Source organism: Oncorhynchus tshawytscha, linkage group LG30 (assembly GCF_018296145.1).
Source record: "Oncorhynchus tshawytscha isolate Ot180627B linkage group LG30, Otsh_v2.0, whole genome shotgun sequence".
NCBI lineage: Eukaryota > Metazoa > Chordata > Actinopteri > Salmoniformes > Salmonidae > Oncorhynchus > Oncorhynchus tshawytscha.
In genome coordinates this window covers 14,008,859-14,024,803 of record NC_056458.1, presented here as the reverse complement: position 1 = coordinate 14,024,803, position 15,945 = coordinate 14,008,859, and the positions used below count along the sequence as shown (strand labels likewise).

The following is a 15,945-nucleotide window of genomic DNA, read 5'->3' as shown; positions in this document are numbered from 1 at the left end:
CTCTTTAAATGGGCTACCTTGGGTCAAGAGAATGCCTCCACTGACTTGTCAAAGCACTAGCTCAGATGTACTGAACACACTGAGGAGACTCACTGTATACCATTTTTATTAAGCCTCCAAACCCAATGTGTTGCTGTTAGACTGGAAATAAAGCATGGCCCTGTGCCATTCTAACAGAGAGAGAAAGAGAGATCTGTGTAGAATGATACATTTGGGATTTAAAGTGCAGAAAAAAACATTCCCTATCAAACCAAGACTGATATCATCCCTCCATTGTTACATACATACGTGGATTCAAAGAGAAGTAAAATGCTTCCTCTGTGGAACTGTAAGCTCCAACTCAAGTATCGGAGTTCACTTATCCAAGAGTAGTTAGAAGTACCCGACATAATGTGTGTGTTAGTGATGATCCCTCAACTCAGAGCAACACACATTACCATAGCAATTGTCAACAGAATGATAGCAGCACATTAATCAAAATAATATAAATTGCAGACTTCCTAAGCATTCCGTGTGCTAAACATGAGAAGCAGTGTTGTTTTTTGTATATATATATATATATATTTCTTTACCCCTTTTTCGTGGTATCCAGTTAGTAGTTACAGTCTTGTCTCATCGCTGCAACTCCCGTACTGACTCGGGAGAGGTGAAGGTCGAGAGCCGTGCGTCCATCGAAACACAACCCAACCAAGTCGCACTGCTTCTTGACACAATGCCCACTTAACCCGGAAGCCAGCCGCACCAATGTGTCAGAGGAAACACTGTACAACCCTATACCATAGACACCCACCTGTATGACCCAGATACTAAGGAGAAGTCCCTATCTGTTTTATGGGCCTGCTGTAAGCGGCCTGTATGCAGCCAAAATGCGGTCAGAGACCTTCTAGAGCAGCACCGCCCCCTCAAGATTCTGAGCCTGCCTGGCAGGGTTGGTCCTGCAAAGCCAAAGCCCCCTGTAGGGAGAGCATAATATACAAGGAAATTCTCAAAGCTGCTAATGAGAACCTTGACGACCTTGTACCTAGCCGGTGGGGATTCCGGTGGGGGGCCCCCACCCAGGCAGTGGCAGTGCTGGCAACACTAGCTGCAGTAACCCATGGGGAGGGGGTCACACTCTGACATTCAGAGAGGGGGCATATTATTGTGGCCCTGGTGGTGCAAAATCAAAGGTCTGACTGCACAGAGATGCTTGGGAATATGGTCAATACGGGGGACCATGTTGTGGCTGTTTCAGGGGAAGAGGGTATATCTGACCTCCATCATCTAGGATGTGACAATGGTTAATCAAATCTCCACATTTCTGCCCATTTTTATTTTTTGAGCAGCTTTGCAGGCCTTCTCATACAGCTGCAACTGTATACGCATTCGTAAATCAAGACCTTTCTTGAGTTGGGCTCTGGGAGGGTGCAACTGTTGAGAATCTGAGTCTATGGTTGTTGTGGGGAAAGGGGTTGAGTGTGGATGAGTGTGTATGAGTGTGTGGGTGTGTGGGTGTCCCACAACTGTTGCGAGGGAGTAAAAGATGTTAGGGACAATATAGGATGATTTACAATAATTGTTTGCTAATATAATAATTGTTTGCTTGCCAATGTAATTGTGGTAATGGCGAGACTGGTGAGGGGTAAAAATCCTTTGCATAAATTGCCTACATTACTACAAATATGAATAGCTAATTATGGAAAATAAGGATAAAAAAATGTATATTTATATTTAAAAAAATAATAATAATAATTTAAAAAAAAAAAATATATATATATATATATATATATATACACAGTTGAACTCTCTCTCTCGGAGGACCTGAGCCCTAGGACCATGCCCCAGGACTACCTGACATGAAGACTCCTTGCTGTCCCCAGTCCACCTGGCCGTGCTGCTGCTCCAGTTTCAACTGTTCTGCCTTATTATTATTCGACCATGCTGGTCATTTATGAACATTTGAACATCTTTGCCATGTTCTGTTATAATCTCCACCCGGCACAGCCAGAAGAGGACTGGCCACCCCACATAGGCTCTCTCTAATTCTCTCTTTCTTTCTCTCTCTCTCTCGGAGGACCTGAGCCCTAGGACCATGGCCCAGGACTACCTGACATGACGACTCCTTGCTGTCCCCAGTCCACCTGACCGTGCTGCTGCTCCAGTTTCAACTGTTCTGCCTTATTATTATATGACCATGCTGGTCATTTATGAACATTTGAACATCTTGGCCATGTTCTGTTATAATCTCCACCCGGCACAGCCAGAAGAGGACTGGCCACCCCACATAGCCTGGTTCCTCTCTAGGTTTCTTCCTAGGTTTTGGCCTTTCTAGGGAGTTTTTCCTAGCCACCGTGCTTCTACACCTGCATTGCTTGCTGTTTGGGGTTTTAGGCTGGGTTTCTGTACAGCACTTTGAGATATCAGCTGATGTACGAAGGGCTATATTAATAAATTTGATTTGAAGTCAGAAGTTTACATACAGCTTAGACAATTCCTGACAATTCTAGTAAAAACTGTCCTGTCTTAGGTCAGTTAGGATCACTACTTTATTTTAAGAATGTGGAATGTCAGAATAATAGTAGAGTGATTTGGGTCAGAAGTTTACATACACTCAATTAGTATTTTGTGTCATTGCCTTTAAATTGTTTGGCTTGGGTCAAACGTTTCGTGTAGCCTTCCACAAGCGTCCCACAATAAGTTGTGTGGATATTGGCCCATTCCTCCTGACAGAGCTGGTGTAACTGAGTCAGGTTTGTAGGCCTCCTTGCTCGCACACACTTTTTCAGTTCTGCCCACACATTTTCTACAGAATTGAGGTCAGGGCTTTGAGATGGCCACTCCAGTACCTTGACTTTGTTGTCCTTAACTTCTTAGGGAGGATGTTCCCTCGGGGGGATCAAATCAGCGGGTAGTCAGCGGATATTTTAGAGCGTCACTGATCGTTTTTCGATAAAATTCAAACTTTCATTAAGTCATTTTGCAGCATGACAGGGGCTTTTTTTTGAGGAGAGCTTTTAGCGGGTGGAATAGTGGGACCAATTGGAGGTTTACTTAGTGGCAATGCAAATATCATGGTACAGCTATATAGATAATCATCATGTTACTTTTTAATGGTATGTTTACAAACCTATATTTTGATAAATAGAATTGAAACTTGTCTCTCGTTATGGTAAGTGTTGAAATAAGTATAGCCAGTTATAATTGTAATGGCTAAGCAGATAATTAGAAAAGACGATCAGTATTTACCTGAAAGAGAAGGGATATAATATATATTGTTGACAGGAAACTCATTCAACAATTATAGATGAAGTTTTGTGGAAAAAGGACTGGGGGGCAAAATATATTTCTCCCATGGGCAAAGAAATTCAAAAGGGGTGTTGATATTAACCAACAGTAATTTTGATGCAAATTGTCCAAACAGATCATCAAGGTAGATGGATTATTTTAAATATGCTATTGGACAATAAACACCATGGGACCACGCAGCCGTCATACCGCTCAGGGAGGAGACGCGTTCTGTCTCCTAGAGATAAATGTACTTTGGTGCAAAAAGTGCAGATCAATCCCAGAACAACAGCAAAGGACCTTGTGAAGATGCTGGCGGAAACATGTACAAAGGTATATATTTCCACAGTAAAACGAGTCCTATGTCGACATAACCTGAAAGGCTGTTCAGCAAGGAAGAAGCCACTGCTCCAAAACCACCATAAAAAGCCAGACTACAGTTTGAAACTGCACATGGGGACAAATATCGTACTTTTTGGAGAAATGTGATGAAAGAAAAATAGAACTGTTTGGCCATAATGACCATCGTTATGTTTGGAGGGAAAAGGGGACGCTTGCAAGACGAAGAACTCCATCCCAACCGTGAAGCACGGGGGTGGCAGCATCATTTTGTGGGGGTGCTTTGATGCAGGAGGGACTGGTGCACTTCACAAAACAGATGGAAACATGAGGGAGGAAAATTCTGTGGATTTTTTGAAGGACCATCTCAGGACATCAGTCAGGAAGTTAAAGCTTGGTTGCAAATGGGTCTTCCAAATGGACAATCACCCCAAGCATACTTCCAAAGTTGTGGCAAAATGGCTTAAGGACAACAAAGTCAAGGCCATCACAAAGCCCTGACCTCAATCCCATAGAAAATTTGTGGGCAGAATTGAAAAAGTGTGTGCGAGGCCTACAAACCTGACTCAGTTACACCAGCTCTGTCAGGAGAAATGGGCCAAAATTCACCCAACTTATTGTGGGAAGTTTGTGGAAGGCTACCCGAAACGTTTAATCTAAGTGAAATAATTTTAAAGGCAATGCTACCAAATACTAATTGAGTGTATGTAAACTTCTGACCAACTGGGAATGTGATGAAAGAAATAAAAGCTGAAATAAATCACTCTCTCTACTATTATTCTGACATTTCACATTCTTAAAATAAAGTGGTGATCCTAACTGACCTAAGACAGGGAATTGTTACTCGGATTAAATGTCAGGAATTGTGAAAAACTGAGTTTAAATGTATTTGGATAAGCTGTATGTAAACTTCCGACTTCAACTCTGTGTATGTATGTATATGTATGAATGTTTATGAATACATATATACAGTGGGGAGAACAAGTATTTGATACACTGCCGATTTTGCAGGTTTTCCTACTTACAAAGCATGTAGAGGTCATTTTTATCATAGGTACACTTCAACTGTGAGAGACGGAATCTAAAACAAAAATCCAGAAAATCACATTGTATGATTTTTAAGTAATTAATTTGCATGACATAAGTATTTGATCACCTACCAACCAGCAAGAATTCCTGCTCTCACAGACCTGTTAGTTTTTCTTTAAGAGGCCCTCCTGTTCTCCACTCATTACCTGTATTAACTGCACCTGTTTGAACTCGTTACCTGTATAAAAGACACCTGTCTACACACTCAATCAAACAGACTCCAACCTCTCCACAATGGCCAAGACCAGAGAGCTGTGTAAGGACATCAGGGGTAAAATTGTAGACCTGCACAAGGCTGGGATGAGCTACAGGAAAATAGCCAAGCAGCTTGGTGAGAAGGCAACAACTGTTGGCACAATTATTAGAAAATGGAAGAAGTTCAAGGTGACGGTCAATCACCCTCGGTCTGGGGCTCCATGCAAGATCTCACCTCGTGGGGCATCAATAATCATGAGGAAGGTGAGGGATCAGCCCAGAACTACACGGCAGGACCTGGTCAATGACCTGAAGAGAGCTGGGACCACCGTCTCAAAGAAAACCATTAGTAACACACTACACCGTCATGGATTAAAATCCTGCAGCACACACAAGGTCCCACTGCTCAAGCCAGCGCATGTCCAGGCCCGTCTGAAGTTTGCCAATGACCATCTGGATGATCCAGAGGAGGAATGGGAGAAGGTCATGTGGTCTGATGAGACAAAAATAGAGCGTTTTGGTCTAAACTCCACTCGCCGTGTTTGGAGGAAGAAGAAGGATGAGTACAACCCCAAGAACACCATCCCAACCGTGAAGCATGGAGGTGGAAACATCATTCTTTGGGGATGCTTTTCTGCAAAGGGGACAGGACGACTGCACCGTATTGAGGGGAGGATGGATGGGGCCATGTATCGCAAGATCTTGGCTAACAACCTCCTTCCCTCAGTAAGAGCATTGAAGATGGGTCGTGGCTGGGTCTTCCAGCATGACAACGACCCGAAACACACAGCCAGGGCAACTAAGGAGTGGCTCCGTAAGAAGCATCTCAAGGTCCTGGAGTGGCCTAGCCAGTCTCCAGACCTGAACCCAATAGAAAATCTTTGGAGGGAGCTGAAAGTCCGTATTGCCCAGCGACAGCCCAAAACCTGAAGGATCTGGAGAAGGTCTGTATGGAGGAGTGGGCCAAAATCCCTGCTGCAGTGTGTGCAAACCTGCTCAAGAACTACAGGAAATGTATGATCTCTGTAATTGCAAACAAAGGTTTCTGTACCAAATATTAAGTTCTGCTTTTCTGATGTATCAAATACTTATGTCATGCAATAAAATGCAAATTATTTACTTAAAAATCATACAATGTGATTTTCTGGATTGTTGTTTTAGATTCCGTCTCTCACAGTTGAAGTGTACCTATGATAAAAATTACAGACCTCTACATGCTTTGTAAGTAGGAAAACCTGCAAAATCGGCAGTGTATCAAGTACTTGTTCTCCCCACTGTATATATGATATGTATGTATGTATGTATGTATGTATGTATGTATATTTACCCCCAAAATATATGGGGGATTGGAACTGACGCAGACAATTACATTGATGGAAGCAACAATCTATCCACAATATTGAAGCTGATCCACCCCCCCAATTAAAAAAAAATAATAATAAAAAATAAACAATTAAAACACCATACACCAGGCGACCTGTCAGCATGCACTGCGCCCTGCCCGCCACAGGAGTCGCTAGTGCACGATGAAACTCAGACATCCCTGCCGGCCAAACCCTCCCCTAACCTGGATGATGCTGAGCCAATTGGGCACCGCCCCACGGGTTTCCTGGTCGCAGCCGGCTGCGACAGAGCCTGGACTCTAACCCAGAATCTCTAGTGGCACAGCTAGCACTGCGATGCAGTGCCTTAGACCACTGCTCCACTCGGTAGGCCTGAAGCAGTGTTGTTTTACATGAAAGAAAGGAGATGAAAGACAAATACAGGAATTGCCTATTGTGAATGAGGCTAGGAGGAGATGATGATTATTCCAGACACAGTATCGTACAGGAATACAGTTATGCTTTGTATTCCTGTAGTTCTAAACATAGACCTAGCCGATTCCACACCGGTCTATTTCTCAGAAGAGCACAATTGTAGCGTGGGATTGAGGTCAGTCTCTAGAGCCCTAGATACAGGCAGCACTGCTGTGGATTACTGACGCTACCATAACAGTGATTAAAACTCCTATCCACGCTGCTAGGCCAGCTACTATTTTTAGCTAAAGGACCAAACTGTCCAGCAATCCAATAAACGTCAACCTGCTCTATATTTAAGGGCTCCATCACACCAATATCGTTTTATAGCTGAGCGTACTTAGCACATCTGAACAGAGTGCTGGCCGTAATTTGCTATACCAAGTGCGCACCGATTTTACATGTAGAATCACGTGAAAATATTGGCAGTCAGACGTCTATAGCAGGTGGTCCCTAAAACACGCGCGCTGAATGATCGGCAGAAGAACAGAACAGTACAGTGTGAACTCCTAAAGCACAGTGGCAATAGTCATGCAAATACAATAGAACTGGATGGATGCCTACAGGAGAGATTTAACACCGTGTCAAACAGAATTTTCCCCACTGCTGGAATAAAATCGCTGCTTGTGTTGGAGGTTTTGGTGTGTGACTGCTCGGCCACTGCATGCTTTGATGTATAATTCATGACATGGGGATATCATCCATGAAATAAGTGATATCCAACTTGAATAATTGTTCTGTAACATAGTGCCAATAAGAAAAACAAAATAGAACAAATGTTTATTCAGCTACCCTAGTTAAGACCTGTGGATGAACAACAACATAATTATGTTTTAAATGTTTGTTAAATGTCACCCAGGCCTCCCGGGTGGCGCAGTGGTTAAGCGCCAACTGTGCGATCAGAGACTCTGTGTTCGTGTCCAGGCTCTGTCGTAACCGGCCGTGACCGGGAGGTCCATGGGGCGATGCACAATTGGCATAGCGTCGTCCGGGTTATGGAGGGGTTGGCCGGTAGGGATATCCTTGTCTCATCGCGCACTAGCGACTCCTGTGGCGGGCCGGGCACAGTGCACGCTAACCAAGGTTGCCAGGTGCACGGTGTTTCCTCCGAAACATTGGTGCGGCTGGCTTCCGGGTTGGATGCACGCTGTGTTAATAAGCAGTGCTGCTTGGTTGGGTTGTGTATTGGAGGACGCATGACTTTCGACCTTTGTCTCTCCCGAGCCCGTACGGGAATTGTAGCGATGAGACAAGATAGTAGCTACTAAAACAATTGGATACAACGAAATTGGGGAGAAAACGGGGTAAAAGACACTCCAAGACACTCTGAGACAGGCAAGAACATTGTAAACTTCTCATCAAACAACACTATTGTAAAATACACAGCCATCTCCTAAGCTGAGCATTCCTGGTGGTGCCAGGGCTGGAGATGGACCCAGTACTGATGGACTGAGAAGGGTGGTACTGAGAGAGTGAAAAGGAGGAATAAATACTCACTGTCCAGGATGTCAGCAGAGATGGGGTCAGTCATCAGCATGTGGGATGATAGCAGCTTATAGACCTCCCCATGCTCATGCTCATGGAGGAAGTTCAAGATATTTTGGTCCACCATATCTGACTGATAAAAAAGGATAAAAGGTTAGTTTCTATGGTCCATGATTGTCCATGAACATGTCATATATCATAGTCATATTATAAGTTATGGCATTACATATCATACTGTAGTGTCAGTGTCCAAATTGTAATAAAGCATACATTGATTTGAATGAGTGTATTGAGAGCATAAGTTCAGTACCAGTCAAAAGTTGACACACCTACTCATTACAGGGTTTTTCTTAATTTTTACTATTTTCTACATTGTAGAATAATAGTGAAGACATCAAACTATGAAATAGCACATATGTAATAATGTAGTAACCCAAAAAGTGTTTAACAAATCAAAGTATATTTTAGATTTTAGATTCTTCAAAGTAGCCACCCTTTGCCTTGATGACAGCTTTGCACACTCTTGGCATTATCACAACCAGCTTCACCTAGAATGCTTTTCCAACAGTCTTGAAAATGTTCCCACATATGCTGAGCACTTGTTAGCTGCTTCTCCTTCACTCTGCAGCCCAACTGATCCCAAACCATCTCAATTGGGTTGAGGTCGAGTAATTGTGGAGGCCAGCACTCCATCACTCTCCTTCTTGGTCAAATAGCCCTTACACAGCCTGGAGGTGTGTTGGGTCATTGTCCAGTTGAAAAACAAATGATATTGAGACTAATTCGCAAATCAGATGGGATGGCGTATAGCTGCAGAATGTTGTGGTAGCCATGCTGGTTACCCTCTCTAGGGTTGGGGGCAGCATTTGGAATTTTGGATGAAAAGCATGCCCAAATTCAACGGCCTGCTACTCGGGCCCAGAAGATATGATATGCATTTGGATTTGGATAGAAAACACTCTAAAGTTTCCAAAACTGTTAAAATAGTGTCTGTGAGTATAACATAACTAATTTAGCAGGCGAAAACCTGAGAAAAATCCATTCAGGAAGTAGTTTTCTGGGGGTTTTGTAGTTTTCTATTCAATGCCATTACAGTATCCATTGACTTAGGACTCCATTTTCAGTTCCTATGCCTTCCACTAGATGTCAACAGTCTTTAGAAATCGTTTCAGGCTTGTAATCTTATAAATGAGGGAGTAAGACCAGTCTGAACGAGTGGACCCTAACGTGTTGCAGAGCTTTTTCAGGCGCATGTGCATTTCTTGTTTACCTTTTATATTGACAACGTTATTGTCCGGTTGAAATATTATAGATAATTTAGGCTAAAAAACAACCTGAGGATTGAGTATAAACTTCATTTGACATGTTTCTATGAACTTTACAGATACAATTTTGATTTTTTTGTCTGAGTTTTGACTGAGTTTGAGCCTGTGGATTACTGAAGAAAACGTGCTAACAAAACTGAGGTTTTTGGATATAAAGAGACTTCATCGAACAAAAGGAACATTTATTGAGTAAATTAATGTCTTCTGATTGCCACCATATGAAGATCATCAAAGGTAAGGGATTCATTTTATCTCTATTTCTGAGTTTTGTAACGCTTTTGCTTGGCTGGTGACTGTTTGTAATAATTTGTCGGCTAGGTATGTTCTGGGCTAGGTATGCTTTCGCCGAAAAGCATTTTATAAATATGACACTGGTTGGTTTAACAAGAACTTAATCTTTAAACCTATGTAAAATATGTTTTGTTTTCTGAATTTTTATAATGAGCATTTCTGTAATTGAATTTGGCACTCTGAAACCTCACTGGATGTTGGCCAGATGGGACGCTAGCGTCCCACGTACCCTAGAGAGGTTAAGTGTGCCTTGAATTCTAAATAAATCACTGACAGTGTCACCAGCAAAGCACCCCCACACCATCACACTTCCTCCTCCTTGCTACATGGTGGGAACAACATATGCGGACATCATCCGTTCAACTACTCTGCGTCTCTCATTTTTGGACTCATCATACCAAAGGACAGATTTACACCGGTCTAATGTCCATTGCTCAATTTTCTCGTTCAACCATGAAGGCCTGATTCACGCAGTCTCCTCTGAACAGTTGTTGAGATGTGTCTGTTACTTGAACTGTGAAGCATTTATTTGGGCTGCAATCTGAGGCTGGTAACTCTAATGAACTTATCCTCTGCAGCAGAGGTAACTCTGGGTCTTCCTTTACTGTGTCAGTCCTCATGAGATCCAGTTTCATCATAGCGCTTTATGGTTTTTGCGAATGCACTTGAAGAAACGTTCAAAGTTCATGAAATGTTCCGGATTGACTGACCTTCACGTCTTAAAGTAATAATGGACTGTTGTTTCTCTTTGCTTATTTGAGCTGTTCTTGCCATAATATGGACTTGGTCTTTTACCAAATCTTCTGTATACGCACCCCCACGTACCCTAGAGAGGTTAAGTGTGCCTTGAATTCAACTGATTGGCTCAAACGCATTAAGGAAAGAAATTCAAAAAATTAACAAGGTACACATGTCACGCCCTGGCCTTAGTTATCTTTGTTTTCTTTATTATTTTGGTTAGGCCAGGGTGTGATATGGGTGATGTATGGTTTTTGTCTCATCTAGGGTGTTTGTACTGTCTAGGTTTTTTTGTAGATTTATGGGGTTGTGTTCAGCCAGCCAGTCCGGAGCTGCCCTTCAGTCCGGAGCTGCCCTCAGTCCGGAGCTGCCCCTCAGTCCGGAGCTGCCCCTCAGTCCGGAGTTGCCCCTCAGTCCGGAGCTGCCCCTCAGTCCGGAGCTGCCCCCCAGTCCAGTGGGGCCATTTAGTAGGGTTGCCAATCCTAGGTCGGCGGCGAGGGTCACCGTTCCTAGGATGCCACAAAAGCGGACTAAGACTATGGTGGAGTGGGGTCCACGTCCCGCGCCAGAGCCGCCACCCAGACCCTCTCCTATGGGTTTAGGTGTGCGGCCAGGAGTGGGGTAGGGGGTGGGTACTGTCATGCCCTGGCCTTAGTTATCTTTGTTATCTTTATTATTTTGGTTAGGCCAGGGTGTGATATGGGTGATGTATGTTTTTTGTCTCATCTAGGGTGTTTGTACTGTCTAGGGGTTTTTGTAGATTTATGGGGTTGTGTTCATTCTAGGTGTTTATATAAGTCTATGGTTGCCTAGATTGGTTCTCAATCAGAGGCAGGTGTTTATCGTTGTCTCTGATTGGGAACCATATTTAGGCAGCCATGTTCTTTGGGTATTTTGTGGGTGATTGTTTCCTGTGTCAGTGTTTGTGCCACACGGGACTGTTTCGGGTTTTCACGGTTCTTGTTTTGTAGTTGTGTTCATGTTTGAGTTTTCCTATTAAAACCATGGACACTTACCACGCCGTATATTGGTCCGATCCTTGTTTCACCTCTTCAGAGGAAGAAGAGGAAATCCACCGTGACAACACATTTGAATTTAAATGCATTCCAGGTGACTACCTCATGAAGCTGGTTGAGAGAACGCCAAGAGTGTGCAAACAAGGCAAACATGATTCCATACTACATGATTCCATATGTGTTATTTCATAGTTTTGATGTCTTCATCAAAATTCAAGAAAAACCCTGGAATGAGTAGGTGTGTCCAAACTTTTGAATGGTACTGTATATACATTAATATTAAGTTAAAAATGATCAAACATGTAATTCCGAGCTAGATCAGCGTGGCTCTCACTTACCGGTAAATGGCCAATGAGTGAAGACACACTGTCGGACACATATATAATGTTTCCATCTGTAGTTAGTGCTATGAGGAAACCGTCTAAAGCCTATGGAAGGAAACAAAGTCATTATTATAATGCCGGCTACTATAATTATTGTGTGTTATATTTCTTTCAGAGGTACATCATGGGTACTGTTGGTGCTGGCCTACAGAGGTTCATCAGGATGTTATTTCATATCAGAGGAGGTAAACGTGGAGCTGAGCTGATTTTTACCTCCAGCATCAACTGGGTGAACTCCTCATTACTGAGGAACGAAGGCTTCCAGTCCTGCCGGATCTCACATGACTCTGTCTGTGCTGTGATTTCTGAAACAGAGGAGGCAGAGGAAGGCCAGGAAGAGGGGTTAGATATATCTGTTAGCACTACACATCCACATCCAGGCACCATCGCTGCCAAATAGGTTAGTAGTGGAAGGATCCTGATGAATACCGGAGACACATAACAGAAGAGGAAAAGAGGTTAAGAAATATCCCAGATCAGGAATGTTTATCTCAGAAACACTGACATCTGTGACCTTGATTCTGACAGAAGACTGAGTTGAGGTTATGTCGGTCTGAGCCAAGCTTGTAAGGAAAGTGGAGTAGTCCTCTCTTTTCTCTCTGTCCTGTCCAACAAGTACTAGACAGCTAATGTCCTCCACCCTCATAGTTCCTTCTCTTCACACCCTTTTTGTGAGCAGTGATGTTCTGCATGTAGGGCAGGACGCACGTGCCACGCGCACACACACGACAGGTCAGCAGGAGGCCAACGCCAATGTGATGACTGACGCAGCCGACTACGTTACACATTCCTACCTTTCTGTTTCTGCAGGAAGTCGATAGTTCTCTGCAGTATGGTAGACTTGTCCATCTTGCGTGGATGGCCTTGGCCTTGCAGCATGGTGCATAGCTCCTTGATGAGCACATTGAATTGGTCTCTTCTTTTCTTTTCTGATTTGTTCCGAGATGCCCTTGAATAGAACAGATGATAAATGTACAGGATTACCTTTCTGACCTTATACACTTCGGGAACTTTGACCATCTATATGCTTTATAAAGAAGTGCATTTGAAGTGGAAATTGCGAGCTCAACGATTCTAACTACAGCTTCGTATTTATGAAACACACACTCCTGAGTGACAGCTGATTATCAATAACCACCATTGCAATTCACTCATTCCTCTGCCACAATAAAACAGCTTGCAGGATGGAAATCCCTTCTGATAGCACAAGCAAACATTTATGAAGATTCATCTGATATGGACCTGTGATGTAAAAAACTATGACATCAATAGCATCGCAAACACAAAATCTACCATTAACACAAACGTTCAGACATTTTCTCTTACTTGAAGTTTTTGCTGCCATTCTCCCCAGACTCAAATACATCTGCACCCCCTGACTAATGATTTTGAAAGTCTATTTTCAGCTAGACTTGTGTGCATCATTACTGGAAAGCAAAAATGTCTTGACCCTGTTGGATAGATGGAGGGGGCCCTCTCCTCAACACATTCCTATGACATTTTTTTAAGCTGTCTAGTCACAGAAACCAACAGAAACATTTGTCTTAGCGCTGAAAAGTGATTTTGAGGGATGAAAATGTGAAGAGTCTTGAAATCTGCAAAGCAGACACCTTCACAGATGTAATGCCAAAGTAGGGCCACGTCAAAGTGGACCTTTTATTAACAGGTACAAGTTGTGAACTTCCACTTGTCTCTGTCTGCCTCATCTTGCGTCCTCACACTCAAAAGTCTCTTGCTCAGAGACACACACGTGGACACACACACACACGTGAACACACACACTCGTGGAATACCTTTTTGCCCTGTCTTTATCATCTTCATCCATCAAATCGTCCACACAGCTGCTGGTGCTAGAGGGAAAAGGGAGAGACGAGTTGGAATGCCGTTTCTCTGAATATTCACCAATAAGATTCATTTCAGAGAGACAAATAATCATGTTTTCTTTTCAAAATGCTATATAAAATCGGCCTCAATCTCAGATAAATAATTAGTACTGCTAGGTTTTACACAGACAAATGTAACAAATAACTACATTTTTATTAAGAACTGTACAAATGATCCACAAATACAATTTAAATATTTTTTCTCAATACAGTAATATGAGATCTTTACATTTGACATTTTAGTCATTTAGCAGATGCTCTTATCCAGAGTGACGTGCATTTATGTCAAGGATTTCCTCCTCTTCTTCCGAAGAGGAGAGGCGAAAAGGATCAGAGGACCAATATGCGGCGTGGTAAGTGTCCATGGTTCTTTTAATATGTAAATGTACACATGAACACTACAAAACAATAAACGTGTGAAACCCTAAACAGTCCTATCTGGTGCAAAGACAGAGACAGGAACAAACACCCACAAACACACAGTGAAACCCAGGCTACCTAAGTATGATTCTCAATCAGAGACAACTAATGACACCTGCCTCTGATTGAGAACCATACTAGGCCGAAACATAGAAATACCCAAATTATAGAAAAACAAACATAGACTGCCCACCCAACTCACGCCCTGACCATACTAAATAAATGCAAAACAAAGGAAATAAAGGTCAGAACGTGACAATTTATCTCAAATCAAGTACATTTTTATTTGTCACACGCTTCGTAAACAACAGGTGTGGACTTACAGTGAAATGCTTACTTACAGAACCTTCCCAACAATGCAAAGAACAAAAATAGAGAAATAATAAAAGTAATAATAGATATGCAATGAGTAATGATAACTTGGCTATATTCACGGGGTACCAGTACCGAAACGATGTGCAGAGGTATGAAGTAATTGAGGTAGATATGTACATGTAACTAGGAATAAAGTAACAGATAGAAAACAGTAACAAATCAACTTTTATTTGTCACATACACGTGGTTAGCAGATGTTAATGCGAGTGTAGCGAAATGCTTGTGCTTCTAGTTCCGACAATGCAGTAAAAACCAACGAGCAATCTAACCTAACAATTTCACAACAGCTACCTTATACACACAAGTGTAAAGGGATGAAGAATATGTACATAAAGATATATGAATGAGTGATGGTACAGATCGGCATAGGCAAGATGCAGTAGATGGTATCGAGTACAGTATATACATATGAGATGAGTAATGTAGGGTATGTAAACATCATATTAAGTGTCATTGTTTAAAGTGGCTAGTGATACATTTTTTACATGTATGGCAGCAGCCACTCAATGTCAGTGGTGGCTGTATAACAGTCTGATGGCCTTGAGATAGTAGCTGTTTTTCAGTCTCTCAGTCCCAGCTTTGATGCACCTGTACTGATCTCGCCTTCTGGATGATAGCGGCGTGAACAGGCAGCGGCTCGAGTGGTTGTTGTCCTTGATGATCTTTATGGTCTTCCTGTGACATCAGGTGGTGTAGGTGTCCTGGAAGGCAGGTAGTTTGCCCCCGGTGATGCGTTGTGCAGACCTCACTACCCTATGGAGAGCCTTACGATTGTGGGCAGAGCGGTTGCCGTACCAGGCGGTGATACAGCCCGACAGGATGCTCTCGATTGTGCATCTGTAAAAGTTTGTGAGTGCTTTTGGTGACAAGCCAAATTTCTTCAGCCTCCTGAAGTTGAAGAGGCACTGCTGCGCCTTCTTCACCACTCTGTCTGTGTGGGTGGACCAATTCAGTTTGTCCGTGATGTGTACGCCGAGGAACTTTAAACTTTCTACCCTCTCCACTACTGTCCTGTCGATGTGGATAGGGGGGTGCTCCCTCTGCTGTTTCCTGAAGTCCACGATCATCTCCTTTATTTTGTTGATGTTGAGTGTGAGGTTATTTTCCTGACACCACACTCCGAGGGCCATCACCTCCTCCCTGTAGGCCGTCTCGTCATTGTTGGTAATCAAGCCTACCACTGTAGTGTCGTCTGCAAACTTGATGATTGAGTTGGAGGCGTGCAAGGCCACGCAGTCGTGGGTGAACAGGGAGTACAGGAAAGGGCTCAGACCGCACCCATGTGGGGCCCCAGTGTTGAGGATCAGTGGGGTGGAGATGTTGCTACCTACCCTCACCACCTGGGG

At 43.0% G+C, this 15,945-nt stretch overlaps 1 protein-coding gene across 3 annotated transcripts in view; it reads right to left on the bottom strand.

Annotated features, from left to right (window-relative positions):
- LOC112250263 (neuronal PAS domain-containing protein 2-like) overlaps positions 1-15,945 on the bottom strand; it is a 74,800-nt gene that overhangs the window by 18,272 nt on the left and 40,583 nt on the right. For all 3 annotated transcript variants that reach the window (XM_024420258.2, XM_024420260.2, XM_024420259.2), the window contains exons 3-7: positions 13,715-13,771; positions 12,716-12,870; positions 12,135-12,226; positions 11,877-11,966; positions 8,181-8,301 (exon numbers count right to left, since the gene is read on the bottom strand). In XM_024420258.2, coding sequence (XP_024276026.1) covers positions 8,181-8,301; positions 11,877-11,966; positions 12,135-12,226; positions 12,716-12,870; positions 13,715-13,771 — 515 coding nt within the window. The remainder of the gene's footprint in view (positions 1-8,180; positions 8,302-11,876; positions 11,967-12,134; positions 12,227-12,715; positions 12,871-13,714; positions 13,772-15,945) is intronic.